We start from the raw sequence: 17,877 nt of genomic DNA on the forward strand, positions 1-17,877 counted from the left end.
AGGTTTCTTTGCTGCTCCTGTGTTTCTATTCTGCATCATTAGATTTTCACTTCATCGACACGTAAAAATCACCGAGTCGTACAGCTTTCCGCGGTCGCGTAATAAACATTGCTGTGTCCAGGTGCAGAGTTCAGTGCTGCTACTAGCGCTTAGCTCTGCTTGTTTATACTACTATTGGTTGGGTATAAGCAATACATTTTAATGCATAACTCGTGCAGCACCTCTGAAACGCTAATGTATGAAGTACGTTGTGAAGCAGTGAAACGCTAAAAGTCTATTAAGTTCTTAAACGCAGTGAAATATGTTCCATCCAGTCTTTCAATCTTGGGTTACTTATTATCTGTGGCTCTTTTTTTTAGATCTCTCCATTTTGTCGAAATCGGCAGTGTTTTCTAAATTGCTCAATGTGGCACTACCGCTTCTCTATGTCGGATCGAAATGTCGAGTTGGTGACAGTGAACACTGCAAAATTCGACGGCGTTCAGTATTGGCTGTCCGCCATAATTTTCCAGCTCCATTCCGCTCAAGTGTTTATCGTGAGTCGCAGCCGCCGCGCTTGCCAAAAGCACCGGCTTGGTCGGTTTTATCAACTCCGTTTGCATCAAAATCGCCCATCAATTGTGTTTTCGCAGCCTAGGGTAGGTGCATCGGCCGAACTTGATGCGAATCACGTCATAATTCACTCAATATCCGCTTGTTGCTTCTTCGGGCTTCGCGGTTGTCATGTAGCGTCGAAGATATAGCGGATGAGTTTCAAACTAGCGACTATACATCGCAGTGTTGTTATGTTTGGTTCGTCGATAACGTGGCTACCTTTGTGTCCGCATTACAACACAAACCGGCGCCATACTCTTGTTGTTTGATCGGCATGCGCTCCTCGGCGCAAATTCCTTTTTATGTTTAAGAAGCGTACAGTAAGGCCGTCTTTTTTTTTCAAGCGGTATAAAGAAAAGAGAAAGAAAACCAAGACGATGTAAACACCAAGGACGCGTCGCTAACCGCGTTCTTCGCACGCCCGTCACGCGAGAACCGGTTACGGTGACCAGGAGGAAAGCCCCGCGTAGAGAGAAATTCAACGCGCGTAGCCTAGTCAGGTGAGTGAGCTTTCTAATGCTCGGGGCCAGCTTATCATCCTTGCAGCATACGTTCGTGGACGAAACTGCAAAAATAAAACCAGTCAGGAGCGTCTCTCAAAGAGCGTTTCAAACTGCGTGTGTATTACTCCGCCCCGAGTTTCTAAGACTGCGTAGTTCCCCTTCCGCCTAAACAGTGAGGACATTCAAGCGTCCATGAGGCCCGCCACGAAACGAAGGTTAAGTGCTCCCAACAGCGATCCGCCACGAAGCCCTCTTACGTCGCGACTTGGGTCTAGATTCTAACGCGTACATAACGCGTGAAGTGATTTGGCCGTGCCTTACGCAAATGTCGGGCGGCGCAGGTGTACGGGGTGCAGTCACGTGGTCGCACCGATTGTAAACCGCGCGGGTGCCTACTGAAAGGCTCGGTTTAGGAAAACAAAGCGCCCGCGTAGTGGCGTTGAAAAATTCAGCGGAGGCGCCATTTTACGGCGCTCATAACTTTGCGCAGCTCGGGCAGTTTGCATTCCGTCACGGTCGCCATGCACCCGGTCATCGTAGCAGCTCTCATCGGTGAGTCAGGTGTCAGCCTGTATTTTGTGTATTCCGAAGTGCGCGGTTCTCGTATTTTTGATAAGATTTGGTTTTGGGCGAGTTGTGTTGTTTGCTTCAATTTCCCTGAGAGCTCCCAGCGAAAACGATTTAGGAATATCGATAAGTTCAAGACGGTGACTTGATTTCGTTGGACCTTGTATTAAGGGATATCCAGAGGCAAGTCACGTTACATCTCATGTTTACAAACAGAGCGGCGAGAGAAGCTAGTTCTTATTTTTTGTTTCATTCGACTTCAATAGCATGTCCTTATTGCTGATCCATTGCTAACTACCTTAATGTAAATTAATAACATACTTTTGTTCAGCGTGCATTCAACGCCCTTGCTTGTCGTTGCTTTTATAGTTTTTAAGCAATAGAAAACCTGCAATAGCGACTTCAGTATTCACTGACAAGAGCAGCGGATTCCATTCATTTCCCAACTTCCATATATGCGAAGCTCCTCTCATGGTCTCTCGAGTAATATGAAATGACATCTGATGCTAACAAGGTTCCACGTTAAAATGACACACGATTATTAATTACACTATGCGTAAATCCTGCCGTGCAAGCGTTGACCTCTTACGTAAAGGGCCACTTAGCATGAACAACTGTTTCACCTGGAATATTATGTACTCTGTGGTCTACTGCATTCGAAATGTATGACTTTTTACAGCGAAACCTGTTCTGAGATCATTTCAACGGCCGTTTTTGGCGCCTTAGTTGTCCGCCGCCGCCGTCGCCGCCAGTGTCCGTAACCGCTATCGCACGAAATAAGAAAAAAAAGGCAATCAGAAAAAATTTCCAGAATTGAACGAGGTTCGAACCTGGGCCCTCTGCGTGGGAGCCCAGTGCTCTAGCTCGGAGCCATGCCGGTGCTTGAAACTGCTTACTAAAAAGACCCTATCCTGTCTTCAGGTCGGGAAGGAACCACATTAACATATGTAATGTAGTGTGGTCGAAGAGTAAAATAACAACCAGGCGTCACACAAACGCGAATTCTGTAGCCGGGCGTCACACAATGCGAATTGCGCAACGAGTGGGTTCTTGAATGCTTCCAACCCATTACAAAGGGCTCTGCCATAATTCTTCATCATCGTCAGCCACAGCATCAGCACAGTGAACATAATTACTTACAGGTGTTTAGCGAGTACCACGGTTCTCGGCACAATGACGAAAAATTGCATAGTGGCTGCTTCCCTACTTCACAAAAATAATGATGATTTATAGCGTGTTCCTCGCAAGTGCACTTCTATTGGTTGCCAAGGAAGCCCATAAGGCTCTCATGATCCATTTCCTCAGGCTCTCAATAAAGTTAACTCCCTCCCTCTCTCTCTCTCTCGTTCTGCGTTTCTCTCGTCACCGTATGTTATAAAGAGTGGGGGGACAGCTAAATAACGACCGGGCGTCACACAATATAAATTACGTAACTAGTGGTCGTTTAAAGCTTCCAACCCATTACAAAGGGCTCAGCCATAATTCTTCATCCCCATCAACCGTCGCATCAACAAAGTGCACATAATGCCTTACAGATGGTACCTCGCTTCTCCGCAGAATAACGAATAATGTCGTGGTTGGTGCTTCCCAACTTCCCAAAAGTATGATTTGTGGCGTAGTGGGTACGTTGCTAATGTACTTGCATTAGTAGCCACAAACGAGTTTATAACGGGCTCTAGAAATGCCCCTCTTCCAGCTTTCGCTGTAACCGTGCTGCGCTTTCCGCGCAGGGGCGATTTTTTTTTTTTTTTTGCTATTTGGTACCTGCTTAGCTGTCGCGATGGGTGTATTTCCAAAGTTTCTGCACTAAAAACTTGATTACTGGCTCGGATTTCGCATTAGCTGTGGAGACAATGAGTCGAAGTTAATATCAAAATCATGATTCGAACCTTTGTCGCGAAAAAAAAAACCGATATGCTTTTGCCCTCACATCATATTTGAGCCATTGTATTTGGTTGCAGCATACATAAGCCATGCAGGTACGCGAGTAATGGCGGAAAGACTAAAGCATCGCACATTTAGAAGGGATATTGCAACACCGATAGCACTTTCGACATTACAGGCTAAAGAGTCGTTGTATAGACTAAAACGCGAATTTGGATGGCTTATCTGGTTCGATGGCACAACTAAGCGTCCATCTCCTAGAGGATAGGCAATTTCTTATGCTTCTCGACAGACTTCAAGAGCACTTACAGCCCCTATAAGTCGAGGTGGCCTACGTAGGCTGTGTTTCATTGTGCATGTGGAAACGATCACAACTCAAGGCGGTGAATTTCCTCCTTTTGTAAAGGTATAACATCATGGCATGGCCGTAATTTGACTAGAATTGACAGCTGACCCTGTGTTCTTGGCATCTTGTAAGATACTAGTTCGTTATTGGCAAAGAAATTCGTGGAACGCTAAAACCACGGAAGTGTTGCGATAGCAGTGTGAAGTTCTCCTTTGGGATCTGGCTATATTAGTTCCTTCTAAGAAGTTCTGCACAATCGGCTTGATGTGTATCTTACGATACTCTAACGCTTATTCGGAACCTTAATATTCCATGATACGCTAAATTTACTCACTCGAATTGGCTAATAAAGAGCTGTAAACTTAACCCAAATTCCAAGCAGAGTTTTTATATGTTTCGGAACAGTTTATGAGGACAAATAATCGAATAATGCACCCATAATGCAACAGCACGAATCATTTATTGGAAAATGCGCTTTACAAATCTTGAACTCAAAGGTAATGTCATGATGTGGTTTTCAGGTCAATGTCCTTTTTCTTTTTTGCTTCTTGAGACCTTCCTTTCTGCAATCTTTTTTTTTTCATTTTAATGCCGTCGTGTTCTTCTGCGAGATATATTTTGTTCGCTTTTCTCTAAGCCACTACAGTATGCCTAAGAATTACATATGCTCGTCGCATGTCACATGCCATGTGCATATCACGCACGACATGTAATACTTGTTGCTGAGTTTTAAATTTTCCTGTGAGTCTGTGACTGCAATTTTCGACTAAGCTCCTTTTCCTTTTTGCTTCTAATATATGTGGGAGGTTACTACAATTCATTGTACTATGTATTTTTTTCTGTCTTTGTGGCCTAGTTTTAGCTGCTAAGTTACAAGTGAATGCTCCGATGTTTGCTTAGCCATAAGCAACTAGAGCAATAACCACACTAACAATATAATTCCACTGATGCATCCAATTTTGAAGTGCTTGTAAGTATTATAAAGTTTGGGAGCATCTGTTCCAACAGTTGTTTATCCTTTCGAATCACCTATGTTACATGTATAGCTTGTTCCCTTGACGCTTGCTTGCCTATTTGAAGTTCGCAGTCAGGGATCAGTTGGGCTAGCAATGCTGAGAGATGTTTATTTTAATTTTTTGCAGCCTTTTTTCACAGCGGATTTGCAGCATGTACCAACGTCACCTGCACCACCGTGAGTCAAATGTTCATTGAAATTCAACTTTATATGAACGCTATAGCTTTAAAGAGCTCGTTTTCGCAGAAATTCTGGCGTCGGCTTCGGTGTCGGCGTCGTTGGTTGTGAGCGAAAAATCAGCGTTGTCCTTGAGCGCAAAATCGAGAAAGATGAAAGTAAAATAAATAATAAAAATGTTCGGCTCAAGCGAGAATCGAACCCAGGCGTTCTGCGTGTCAAGCAGGTGTTCTACCACAGAGTCCAGCATAACACAGCACCACGACATCATAATCATGAGCAAAAGCATCACCAATGTGGGTACCTGCGTAGGTTCGCTTGTTGCCTTACGGACGCGTAGTGGGCCCTTCGCTGATTCGCAAAATGATGAATTATGGCGTGGTGGGAACTTCGCAACTCTACATGCAGTAGGCATTTTATGATAGTTAGAAACGGCAAATATTACGCGCACAGACGTTCGTTTTCTTGCGGCACGGTTGAGGCAACCACCGAGAACCGAAGCCAGGCTAGCAATTGAGAAGGCGATGCGCACGGGGCCCGATTACGCTATCGCGTTCTACTCTTGAAGGCGAAGCTCAAGCGTCCTCCAAGTTTTTCAAACATTTTTGGAGTCCTAGGAATGTTCCCTACCTTTTTATGTCCTGGCACCGTGCTTTTTGATACTTTCATACTTACAAAGAGTTACGCTTAAAGTTGCTTCGAAGTTGCGCGTACCTCAACAGCTCTTGTGTATACCTTCCAGAATAAAGAGTGCACGGATGGAAAAATGTGCGTCACACATTACAACTACAGCTCCGGATCATACTGCAAGACGCAGGGCCACTGTGAGTACAAAAACACATCGTGCCAATTGTCTTTGAAGTAATACCTCTGAGAGAAATGTTTAGAAATACGTCTGAGAGAATTTTCAATATTTCATGGGGGACTCACGCCATCCATTCACCAATTTTGTAGGTCGTGAAGACAAGCAGCTAAAGCGAACGCAGCGAATTTTGTGGGGTTTAGACAATCACCATTCCGGAAGGAAAGCCGGCAAAGGGCGCGTAAACAAAAGACTCAGGGTGAGCCTACGTGAAGGCTCCCGAATGGGCAAGTGGTGACGTCAGAGATGTCGACAACGTCCGCATGAGGCTAGTTCTTTTGATTTCCGTAAACAGCGACTACGTGATGTTTGAAAAGGGATAAAACGGATCTTATATAATTTCGAAACTTCTGCTGCAGCCATGATTGTTCAAATACGAAAAACAAGCACTTGGAAAGTGATGTAGCGAATTTTGGCAGGAAGGAACACGAGCAGGAAGGAACACGAGCAGGAAGGAACACGCAAGCGCTTGTGTATGTGTTCCTTCCCATCCCGTCCCATGATATAGGTTCTGTGCTTAGCATTGAACAAGATTATTAATCCCTTCAAGCATCCATCTTCTCCTGAACTTCTGCCTTGAAGGGACTTACACGGTGTCTTTTTAAAGGGACACTAAAGAGCAAAACGATTTTCATGTATTAGTAAACTACTGTTTTACGATACTAAAACACCGCGCTTGCCACCAGAAGACGCTTAGTAAGCGCGAAAACGCGCGAAAAGAAATTGTGGGTGGTGACGCCACCTTGAAGTTTACGCACCATTCGCCATGACGTCACATATTTTGGCGGCGCATAGTAGGGCGCACGCGGTTCCTAATCGGTAAAAAAAAGATGAAGTATATTTTCATTTGAGGGGCCCATAGACTTAACATACCAAGTCTGAGGAAATTTTGTTGATCCAATGGCGACAAAATACGATAAATACGCTCTGAAATCCGTGACGTCACGCGCGGTGATTGCGGCGCGAAATTCAGAAATGAAATTGTGAAGTTGACGTTCTCCTTTATTATTGAACCCATGATGCTGAAATTAACGACATTAGACTTCTCAGAGTACAATGTATCAATCTAAAGCGATTCATTGTTTCTCTTTAGTGTCCCTTTAAAAACACAGGCCTCTCAACGCTTATGGACGGATGTTTCTTTCACGGAGGGCTATGTGGCGTACATATGGTTGTTCTCTGTCTTGGTTTCCTTAATTTCTATTTTTTTATTGTAGGCGGAAGGGGACAGCGAGGAGGGAGGTGCAGAGGAACAGAGGAGAGGCAACAACGCTGTTCTTTCTCCTGTCTACCTATTTTCAGAAAAGTCATACACTGTTTAAACCAATACAACCGTGAAGTACTGTTCATTCGCCCAAGCTTTCACCCAAATGTTCTTTTTTCCCATTAACGTAGCGATGATTATATATTCGATTCCAAGAAAGTATACGTCCTGCATTATACAGCAAGCTAAATGTCAATATGCGCCGCTTTAATCGATTCAAACGAACCGTAGTCTTGGCCACGGTACCAGCTTCCAAATAGAATATTATAAAACGTATTGTCAAATTGGCGGGAAGTTAAAAGTCTTTCCAGCTAACGTCGCTCTCTCCTTGACAGTAAAATTGTCAAGTTGCAGCTCGATTATGAGACATATTCTAAGCTGTAAGTGTGAGATAAATCAATTTTCGTTTCTCGATGGCTCTTTCATTTCTTCTTTAAAATGAGAACGCAGTATCTGTAACATTTAATATGCGTTAATAAGCATCCCTAAAATCCTTCCACCCTATAGACACATTATGAAGACAAAACTTTATTGCCACTGTTAAAAAACAGCACTGTTCAACGGCCAATAAAAAAGTATATATTCAGCGTAATGAAGCATTATGACAGATGACAGTTAAATTGTGCATTTGTGTAATTTGTTTTGTATACGTGTATGTCTCAAAAGAACGGATGAATTTTTTGAAGATTGTTTCACGTTTCGCTGGTGTCTTGCTTTCTGCAGGCATTGCTGTCACAGACAAGACGTGTTCCGTAAGTGTTCAATACATCCATGAGTTCGTTACCGAATGAACAATGGCAGTGTGTCTATAGAGGGCCTGACAGGAAGCAGGAAAATAAGGGGGTTGCAATACCTATAGTTTTGAATGTTTAAAGCACTTTATTCGTGCTCCCGGCATTCGTGCTGCAAGTTTTTCGAATTCCTTCTTTCCAAAAACAATAAGAGAGTGAAATGGACTCCCAGAAGGGATAGCAAGTGTAACTGATAATAATGTATTCTTTTCTCTCTTATGATCAATGATACGTGTGGGACCCATTTTAGTGTTCTGCCATTCGCATGCTGTGCTATTTCGTTAGTAAACGGTAATTATTGTTGTATACTGCATTCTGTTATGTACTGCAATTCAGCAATGTTCTTAAGGTACGTCGACTCGCGACATATGTACGATATCTTATCATCGATCTGTCGCTTGTATATTGTATTTTTGTTCTATTCACCGTTTTTATTTTATTTGAGCAACATGTTTGGCTGTTGTAATCTTTGTATTGCGTAATTCCAACGCGGCGGTGCGGGTATCTCTGTAAATAAATAATTGCATAAATATAGATATCGCTACCTATACCTATTGAGTCCTTATGCTTTAGGAGGTGTGAAATATTTGCAAAACACATGATAATGTCGAGCTAAGTTGCACAGTTGATCTGGAACGACAGAAATTGATAGTTGTGGAGACACGGACCTTATAGTGGACTGAAACAAATGACACGTTTTAACTCCAACAATCAATAAGCCAGCTGAGCAAAGACGAAACCAGAATCAGAAACAAGTGCGGGCCCACGCGAAAGATAACTGTTTTGGCAGCAGCGTATTTCCTCTTTATGCTTGTTTACCAAAGGCTGACAAACGCGAGCACTTCAGCTGTGGCTGATATGCAGATCCTCGATCATAAGAGGCGCTTCAAATGTTCTTCATGCTTAGTTTCGGTATCTCCATGGGACCACGGCAGTGAAGTTGGTCAGGTCGAATTAATACCCATCACTTCAAAGGTGAACTTTTTGTTTCAGCTGTGATATTCAGGACCAAATGGATACGTGCTTTATGTTTTTGCCTAGACTAAGAAAAAAGCGAGCATTTCGGGAGTATTTCTATAATCGTCATCCACCTCACGTGCTTACCTGGCGTTGTCACCGCGGCCCTGGCACTTGCTGGTCGCGAATTGTGCGCGCTTTATCAGCGTGACATAGCATTCTTGATAGGAAAGGGACGAGAGCCGGGTTTTCAAGAAAGGAAACGCCCGCAAGCCGGATGGCGATTATTGTTGTGTGGCGGAAACACTCCCCAAATACTCGATTTTTCATTAGAGTGTAAGTGTTCTTGTCGTGTAACAAATAGGGAAATTAGCACCAATGGCGGCCTATCCGTTCTTGAACGTGGTGTTTAAGAGTGTGACACGTGAACAGTACTGGAGAAGTTGCATTCCGTTCGTCGTAGCAAGCAACGACATTGACGACAGACGAAGAGCAAGGTAATTGCCTAGGGTGTCCGATCAGTCACTGTGCATGACCTGTCACGTTTGTTTTTGTTGTTCTTGTTGTGGATTGCCGCAATGAACGAAACGCAAATGGCCCAGCTATATATCTCTACCATCTGTGAAATTTGCTACAGAATGCATATGCGCCCCATACATATTTCTCACTATGCGCGATTAAGACGCGAAAGAGGCTTTTGCCGGAAATTTGTATGTGCAGACGAATACGAATGCTATTCGCATGATAATATGCTTTTCGCATATTGTCATGGCCTTGCCACAGGCAAGCTCGGATTTTGTAGATGCATGCAACGTAGGTACGTCGCGAAGAAGCGCGAAATGTTGGGCTAGTTGGTGGTAAATATCTAGGATCTAGAGCGAAAAACTTTTGCATGAAAACTACACCGACGATATTCCAAGCCTTTTTCTTTCGAACGTTTTCACAAGAGGTGCACAAGTCCTTGCGCCAGCGCGTCTGTCGTCCAGGTGATTTTTCATACCTATCAAACTCAGCCTCAAGTAGAGCGTCTTTCTTGTCAGTCATTTGTTCCTTTCTTCGGTGTAGTTTTTCATCGACAAGTTTATTTGCTGTTGTCGTAAACAGTTTAAGTAAATTATTATGTTCTTATTACTGAAAATACGAAGTATGTACATCTTAGCGCAGTGATGTTAATTTGAACTTATTTCCGTCCTTTTCAAGCAATCGAAGAGAAATTGAGATTTTTGTCCACGACTATTTATTTAGAATATGTACAATTATATAAACGTAAACAAAATGCGCCACTGATAAAGGCATGGCACGTAAATTTAGCCCACTTCGCTAGCCTTGGAATAAGAACTTTTCTTTCACGAGGCGCTTGCTGCGTATTTGTGCAGCAACAACAGCAGCGCAAGCTTTCATTACGAAATGTGACCTACCTGACACATTTGTGAATACCAACACTCAGCACAGCTTTTATGACGGATATTTGTGGTGGATAAGTTGAATGTCACTTTTTAGAAGCACCAACTCACTGAACAACATTTATGGTATGACTAGAGGCCGGATTTTTAAGCATCAAAAAGCTCGTTTTAGGCGCCGAAATAGGCAGGCAAAACAATGTTTCAGGCATCCAATGTCGTAAATATAGGCTCAGCAAATTTTCGCATAAATGCAAATAATTTCAAACGAAGACGTGCGCGACCTCTATCTACGACAGGAAAAGAAAAATGTTAGTACTTAAGGTGGAACAAGGGCGCCAACTGTTGAACGTAGCCGTGCAATTGTGCTTTCTCGCTCACGGTTAGCAGAACACGATCTCTTCCTTTATTTTGTAGCATGGTGACTCAAGCGTCCACTGTCGGATAAACACATGGCTTTTCGAATAAACACATGGATGGCTTTTCGGCATGACTGAGAAGGGCAGAGCGAAAGCAGATAGCCAGATCGGTAAAAGGCCAGAAGGGAGGGATTTCTCCTATTGGCTGGGTCGAATCGCGCAGAGCCAACTTCTCCTCTGGCCAGTTTCGCATGTGTATATAGCAGGCCCGTAGCCACGAATATTTTCTGGGGAGGGGGGGGGGGGGGCTCGCTGAAAACCTTGGCTATTTGAGAAAAACACACATTTTCTTTATTTTTTTTTTGCGGTAGAACACCTCCCTCCATAAAAATCTCGGGGGGATGGGGGGGGGGGGTCCCAGGCACCGTCCCCCTTGGCTACGAGCCTGGTCTATAGTATGCACACCCACCCGCACGTAAACGCACGCATAAAGTATGGTTGAACGTCACGCCCCCCCCCCCCCCCCCGCCCCCAGTGAACACCTTAAAAAGTAAATTGCAAACAAAACCAACGCCGCGTGCACATCACATTTTTCTTTCTTTTTTTTGCTCTTCACTCTCCTTTCCGTTGACGGCTCTCCGCGGTTTCGCATTCGCCAACCACTCGCTGCATGTAAGCGCGGCGGCGAATGCTCCCCGGCGTGTCCCACTTCACTGCTGCTAGCGGTTGTTCCGGGGAGTTAGGTTAACTAGAGGACTGTGTTGAACCCCATAGTTCCCAACAGTCACTGTTACGCGGTAACATGAATAACGGTGTCAAACTGCATCCGGGAGCGAAACTTAAGGCTAAATATTGTTCATATGAGCGCGGATGTTGAAATTAGGCATTTATAGGCATTTATAGGCATTTGTTAGTATTTAGACACAAACGCCTTGTAGGCACTATAAAAACACTAAAAAAAAGCCCTTCTTAACCTGTAATTCATGCTCATATGTCAAAATGGTGCGATGGCAGCGCAAGGAACAAAATAGGCATTTGGCTAAAATCTGGTCTCTAGTAATGACTCCATTTTACAGTTTTAGCCCGTTTTCTTTGCGAAAATGTTTGCTTTTTATCATGCTCGGAAGTGCGCTAAAACCTAACCTGTCTTTTATTTCAGTGTCTTGAAGGCTACACCTGCCGAAAAAAGGACTGCCCAAAGTCACCCTACGAATGTAAGCAAACACTGCTACCTTCTCGTCAACCTCAACAGTGTTCGTATAATTTCCTATGGAAATTGCTGGACAACACTCAAATTACTTGGGCATTCAGCCGTTATGAGAATGACGATAGCCTTTAGATTATTTTGTCACGTTGTCTTGCTTCTGGATCTCGATAATGGTCACGTCTTGTCATTATAGATTTCAAACATCTACTATTTTTCAACGCGAGTACACGGAAACCCTTTCTGTGGAAATAATCTACCTGTCATAAAGGAGAATAAACTCGTACGCAGTTTCGAAGGGAGGGGGTCATGAAACGAAAGCTGTCTCACTTCGGCCATATCACGAGCGCTGCCTTTTCAATAACGTGTAAATGAATGCTGGCCAAAGGGCAACGTACAAGATACTAAGGTCACCAGTTCACGAGATAGTTGAATGGTATCCTGCAGGCCAAAAGAAAGCGTCTTGACGAGTTTAATGACTCGCGTTGAATAAAAAAGCAGTTGCTTTCATAATTTGGTTGAGGTCTACTTATTTCGTATTGTTGACATCGGTCGTTCAATGTTATGTACCCCACGCATCCACGAAAAACTGTAACGATGGAATGAATTTATTCGGAAGGATGTGTGCATTTAGAGAGGCATACAAAATAAACTCATAGTTGTCGGTATAAAAAAAATTGGAAATTTATTTATTTATGTAGGGCTCATCACATAAGTATGTTACGTGCCTTTAGGGCTCTTAAGGTTTTGAAGCACTTCGTAGGCATTCGCCGCAGCACCCAACCAATTTTGTACTAGTTCAAGGGGGTTGGTAAGGGAAGCAGCCCCTTCTGGCATTCCCCTTTCACATGCCTGTGCTTCCCGCCATTTATTTCATCTAACAACCACAAACTTGTCGTTTTCATAGTCACCATCATCATCATCATCATCATCATCATCATCATCATCATCATCATCAGCCTGTCTACGCCCACTGCAGGGCAAAGGCCTCTCCCGTGTTCCGCCAATCAACCGGTCCCGTGCTTTCTGCTGCCACGTTATACCTACAAACTTCTTAATCTCATCTACCCACCTAATTTTCTTTCTCCCCCTCACGCGTTTGCCATCTCTTGGAATCCAGTCAGTTACCCTTTCATAGTAAGTTTTATTTTACTATTTTCAGGTGTTATCCTCGACAACCATGAAACAAGGTGCGGCGGAAAAGACGTGCGTATTCGCTGTTTAGTTGAATCTTTATTTTCTGTCACGACAGCTCATACCTTGGCGTTTCCTACCACAGCCTCTTTAAATCAGACTAATATTCTTATCGACCCAATGTCTGCTGGCTTCATCAGATAATTAGGTAGTAATGTCTACTATTGGAGCGATATTCGGCGTATCATCCGCCGGGGTGGCTCAGTGACTACGATTTCTTTCGTCTAATGGCTAGACTTTTTTTTCCTGCAATTGAGCCATTAGACACAGATATGTGTGATTAGGATTTTTGTGCGAGAAAATGATAATAAAAAGATAAGGAGCGCACCTTATGCACAATATAACTATGCAAAAAACAAGAAAAAAAAAAAACAACGCATGTGCTGCATATGCGAGTTATAAGAGGAGGGATTGATAGTGGTGTGTGTAGTTCGGTTTGAACTTTTAGAATGAAGGCGAGATTTTCTTAAAAGGCATGAATGGATGAGCTTTCCTAAATTATTGTAATTATGGTGGGGTGGTCATAAGGGAGTGCGGAATATGGTAAGTTAATTTTTGTGCACTATAATTGGTACTAAGGGTACCTTTTAGGGGTAAAGCACCGTGAGGCCGAGGCATGTCCGTCCATCCGTACGTCGGTGTCCGCGCTTACACACCTACTCGACCACTTGTCATGATTCACTTCATGGAGAAGTGTGGTTTTAACAATAAGTTTAACAATAGACTAATATGAATCATAATTGTGACAAGGCAATATAAAACACCTGCGAGCACAAGCCCTTTATACTAGTCGGCGACTTCAACGTAAACATTATGGACCTTAGTACCTACCTTTGTCGTCGACTCTTTATGTCACTTTATGTTACTCAATTTACATTATATGGGGCAAAGCTCTGGTAACGCACGGTTATACTCACCCATACGATACCCAGAGCTTCGCCCACTCGTCATGATTCACTTGGTGTAGATACGTGTCTTTTAGATGCGAAGTGTCTTAATTAAGGCGGAGCTCAATCCGGTGGTGGTGGTGGTGGTGGTGTGCGGCGTGACCACCCTTACTGCGCATGCGCATACCCTCTCCACACACCTCCTCTCCACTCACCATCTCCCCTTCCCCTCTCCCCTTTCCCTCTCCCTCTCTCCTCTCCCACACCCCTCCCCACTCTCCCTCTCCCATACCCCCTCCACTTTCCCTCTCCCCTCCCCCTCTCCCATACCCCTCCCCACTCTCCCTCTACCCTCCCCATCTCCACTTTCCCTCTCCCCTCCCCATCTCCCATACCTCTCTCCCCTCCCCCTTTCCACTATTCCTCTGAAACGCGGGCTAGACACGCCGAAATTCTCTCCTGCGCAACGCCGCGATGAGCTCGAGCGCATGCGCGTCCCCTCCCCTTCTCCCTCCTCTCCTAAGCTGCCCCCCTCTCGCCCGCCTGTCGACCGCGTTCCCCGCTCGCCCTGTGAGAATTAACGGCCAGGATAGATGGAAGACACGACGCGCGTAGCGTCCCTTTTCGCGTTCCACGACGCCAGGTCGGTAGCATGCCCAACGAGCGCCAACGGAACGCGATCGTGCAAGTGCTCCGGCTTCGCATCGCCTCATGGTCTCCTTTAGCGGGAGATGGTGTAATTTTTTAGATGTGAAGTATCTTAAGGCGGAGCTCAATCCGGTGGCGGTGGTGGTGGTGGTGGTGTGCGGCGTGACCACCCTTACTGCGCATGCGCATACCCTCTCCACTCACCCTCTCCCCTCCCCTCTCCACTTGCCCTCTCCCCTTCCCCTCTCCACTTTCACTCTCCACTTCCCCTCTCCCCGTCTCCTCTCCACTTCCCCTCTCCCCTCCCCCTCTGCCCTCCCCCTCTCCCCTCCCCCTTTCCACTCTTCCTCTGAAACGCGGGCTAGACATGCCGAAATTCTCTCCTGCGCAACGCCGCGATGAGCTCGAGCGCATGCGCGTCCCCTCCGCTTCTCTCTCCTCTCCCACGCTGCCCCCCTCTCGCCCGCCTGTCGACCGCGTTCCCCGCTCGCCCTGTGAGAATTAACGACCAGGCTAGATGGAAGATACGACGCGCGTAGCGTCCCTCTTCGCGTTCCACGACGCGAGGTCGGTAGCATGCCCAACGAACGCCAACGGAACGCGATCGTGCAAGTGCTCCGGCTTCGCATCGCCTCATGGTCCCCTTTAGCGGGAGATGGTGTAATTTTTTTGTAGATGATGGATCGCAAATTGTGGCTGTTGCCTTTCTCGAGAAATTCAGTTGAGTTAGATTTAACTTCTTGATACACGACCATTGCTATTTTTTTATACCGCATAGCATCAATTATTAGTAGTCCATGCTTTTCGGACACTGGTGCGGTGCGGCGCTCTTAGCTATTGAATATAGCTGACAGTGCCCACATAAAAAATTGAGTCATTAGACGCGGGCAAATCCTCGAATGCAGACCATACGATACGCAGACGTAATTGATAAACACATTTCTTTCATTCTCGCTTCAGGCCCCCGTGTGCAAGGACGGTGAAGTGTGCGCCTACGTCTTCCAGAACATCTACTGCTACGAGTGCCCTTGCTACTACTCGCACAATGTCATGTGTTAGTCTATTCATTCTCTTTCTCTCTCTTTTTGAACCCTGACCTAATCAGGCTTGATGTGCTCGAAGAAATGCAGTTCAAACGCTTGAATTAAAGGTTATATCGTGTGATGGAAGTAACGGAAACAAGGTATTGGCGGAGCGAAAACAATTCTTTGTCTGAAAACTGCCCTATATTCACAAGGAAGTTCATGGTATCCGAGTATTTGACCCTAAATGAAGTTCTTACTGGAGCGCGAGCGTGAGACGTAAATAACGGAGCCGCATCTCCTATCGAACATCGAGTAGACTCGATGCATCTTCAAAGACGGCTCGCTTACACCTTCGCATTTTTTTTCATCTGCATGTTGTGCATGTTGTCGAGTATTTGTTTTACGAAGTGCTGTTGACGCCAGCCTGTGTGAACGTTTGAATTAGCCTAATACATACAACCAAGCTTTCTCCATGGCCGTGCACTCCTTGGTGTACCCAAGACGGTGCGTATTAAGATCAGAAGTTCAACCAAGGACCTCAAACGGAGAGACGCGTTTGCTGGTGCGATATCACAGCGTTTCGTACCGAGGGTTGGTGCTTCCGGCTGGCGTTTTATAGGGTTTACCGTCCGACAGCGACTCGGACTACGTGATACGCGCAAGTGCAGGGCTACGACTAATTTCGACGAACTGGAGTTCTTCAACGTGCACTGATATCGCAAAAACATATCCCTCCTCTTCTTAGGCTGATTGTTATGGTGCTACTATTGGCGCGCGAACTCCTGTCTGCCCAATGGCTTTGAACGCTGGCCCTTGTGCTATGCGCAGGTCTCAAGATCACCAAGCAACACAGGACGTGCGGGCCGAACTCCATTGCCGAAGTCAGCGGCCACCGGAAGTACAGTTGCGACGGCTGCAAGTCGGCCACCGCTGTCCTCACTCCACCAACAATCAGTCCTGGACCCTGACAGCTCCTGCGTCTTCCATGAGAAGCGAAAGAAACAGGCGTGCGCTTCTGGAATGTCTGCAGCATTCATATCACCCATCGTACAAAGCCAAATAAACGTTATTATCTGCGCTCAGACAGGACGATGCTTTAAGCAACGTTCGGCCCGATCACCGGCCAGAAGATTTACTCAGACATTAATCACTTCCATACAAGTAATGAAAATGATTAAAACATCCCTAAATGACAAAAGTTTGCAAGGCTTTTGATTACAAGACGCATATATTGAAAGCTGCGTTATATAGAAACGTGTGTACGCCTTGTTAAGCACTCTAAAATTGATGAAAGCAGCGAGACCCTACTGGGAGGGAGAGAGAAAAAGAAGAGAAAGAGAGAGAAATGTAATTCGAAAACGCAGAGAGGTTAACCAGAAACCAAATATCTGGTTTGCTACCGTGCACTGGGGAAGGGGTAAGGGGAGACAGAAAAGTAAGGAAGAGAGGAATGGGATATGGAGGGAGGGAAGCACGCACGCACGCACGCACGCACGCACACACACACACACACACACACACACACACACACACACACACACACACACACACACACACACACACACACACACACACACACACACATGCACACAGGAGTGTCACAATGGTTCAACGAGGCGGGTCGCTCGCAGAAACTTCAACGGCGCCTTCGTTGCTTTCTGTCGTGAAGCTCGATCTTTCCGACATTCCAAAATTGACTGCTCAGAAGGCGGACAGGCTTGGCCTGAACGCGATATCTGACAAGGACACTCATACACCGATACCGGAACTCCGGAGTCAAAAACTATGGGTGGAACCACTGCCCCGCAACATGAACCCTGAGCTACATCCCGGCCGTAGAATAGCACGCTCCGCGGCCCTTCAGGCGCGACGCTCCGATCGTCCTGGCGTTTTCTACGTGGACGTCTCGGGCCCCTCCCCCTCGGGTCACTTCACGGCCACCGTGATCACAGAGGGAAAACACGTCGATGGCCTCTCCTTTAGAGGCGACCCTGTAACGCAAGCTGAGGAGGTTGCCATTGCTTTGGCCACCTCGCATCCCACCTCACGCACCATCCTGACGGGCTCGCGCTCGGCCTGATCCCAATACCTTCAGGGTTCAATCGTCTCGCTGGCGGCTCGCCTGCTTCGGGCAGCCTCTTGGCGCTTTAACCCTAACCCCATTCGCATAGTACGGACCCCAGGCCACTCGGGCCTGCCC

The 17,877-nt window shown here is 45.7% G+C and overlaps 1 protein-coding gene across 1 annotated transcript; it reads left to right on the forward strand.

The window, feature by feature from the left end:
* Positions 1-1,462: 1,462 nt before the first annotated feature.
* Positions 1,463-16,679, forward strand: LOC119373884 (uncharacterized). Its single transcript, XM_037643942.2, has 8 exons — positions 1,463-1,649; positions 5,037-5,086; positions 5,829-5,910; positions 7,936-7,964; positions 11,879-11,933; positions 13,086-13,129; positions 15,613-15,706; positions 16,506-16,679. The coding sequence occupies exons 1-8, from the start codon at positions 1,619-1,621 to the stop codon at positions 16,643-16,645; spliced, it is 525 nt and encodes a 174-aa protein (XP_037499870.1). The 5' UTR covers positions 1,463-1,618; the 3' UTR covers positions 16,646-16,679.
* The last annotated feature ends 1,198 nt before the right edge of the window (positions 16,680-17,877 follow it).

Source organism: Rhipicephalus sanguineus, chromosome 11 (assembly GCF_013339695.2).
Source record: "Rhipicephalus sanguineus isolate Rsan-2018 chromosome 11, BIME_Rsan_1.4, whole genome shotgun sequence".
Taxonomy (NCBI): domain Eukaryota; kingdom Metazoa; phylum Arthropoda; class Arachnida; order Ixodida; family Ixodidae; genus Rhipicephalus; species Rhipicephalus sanguineus.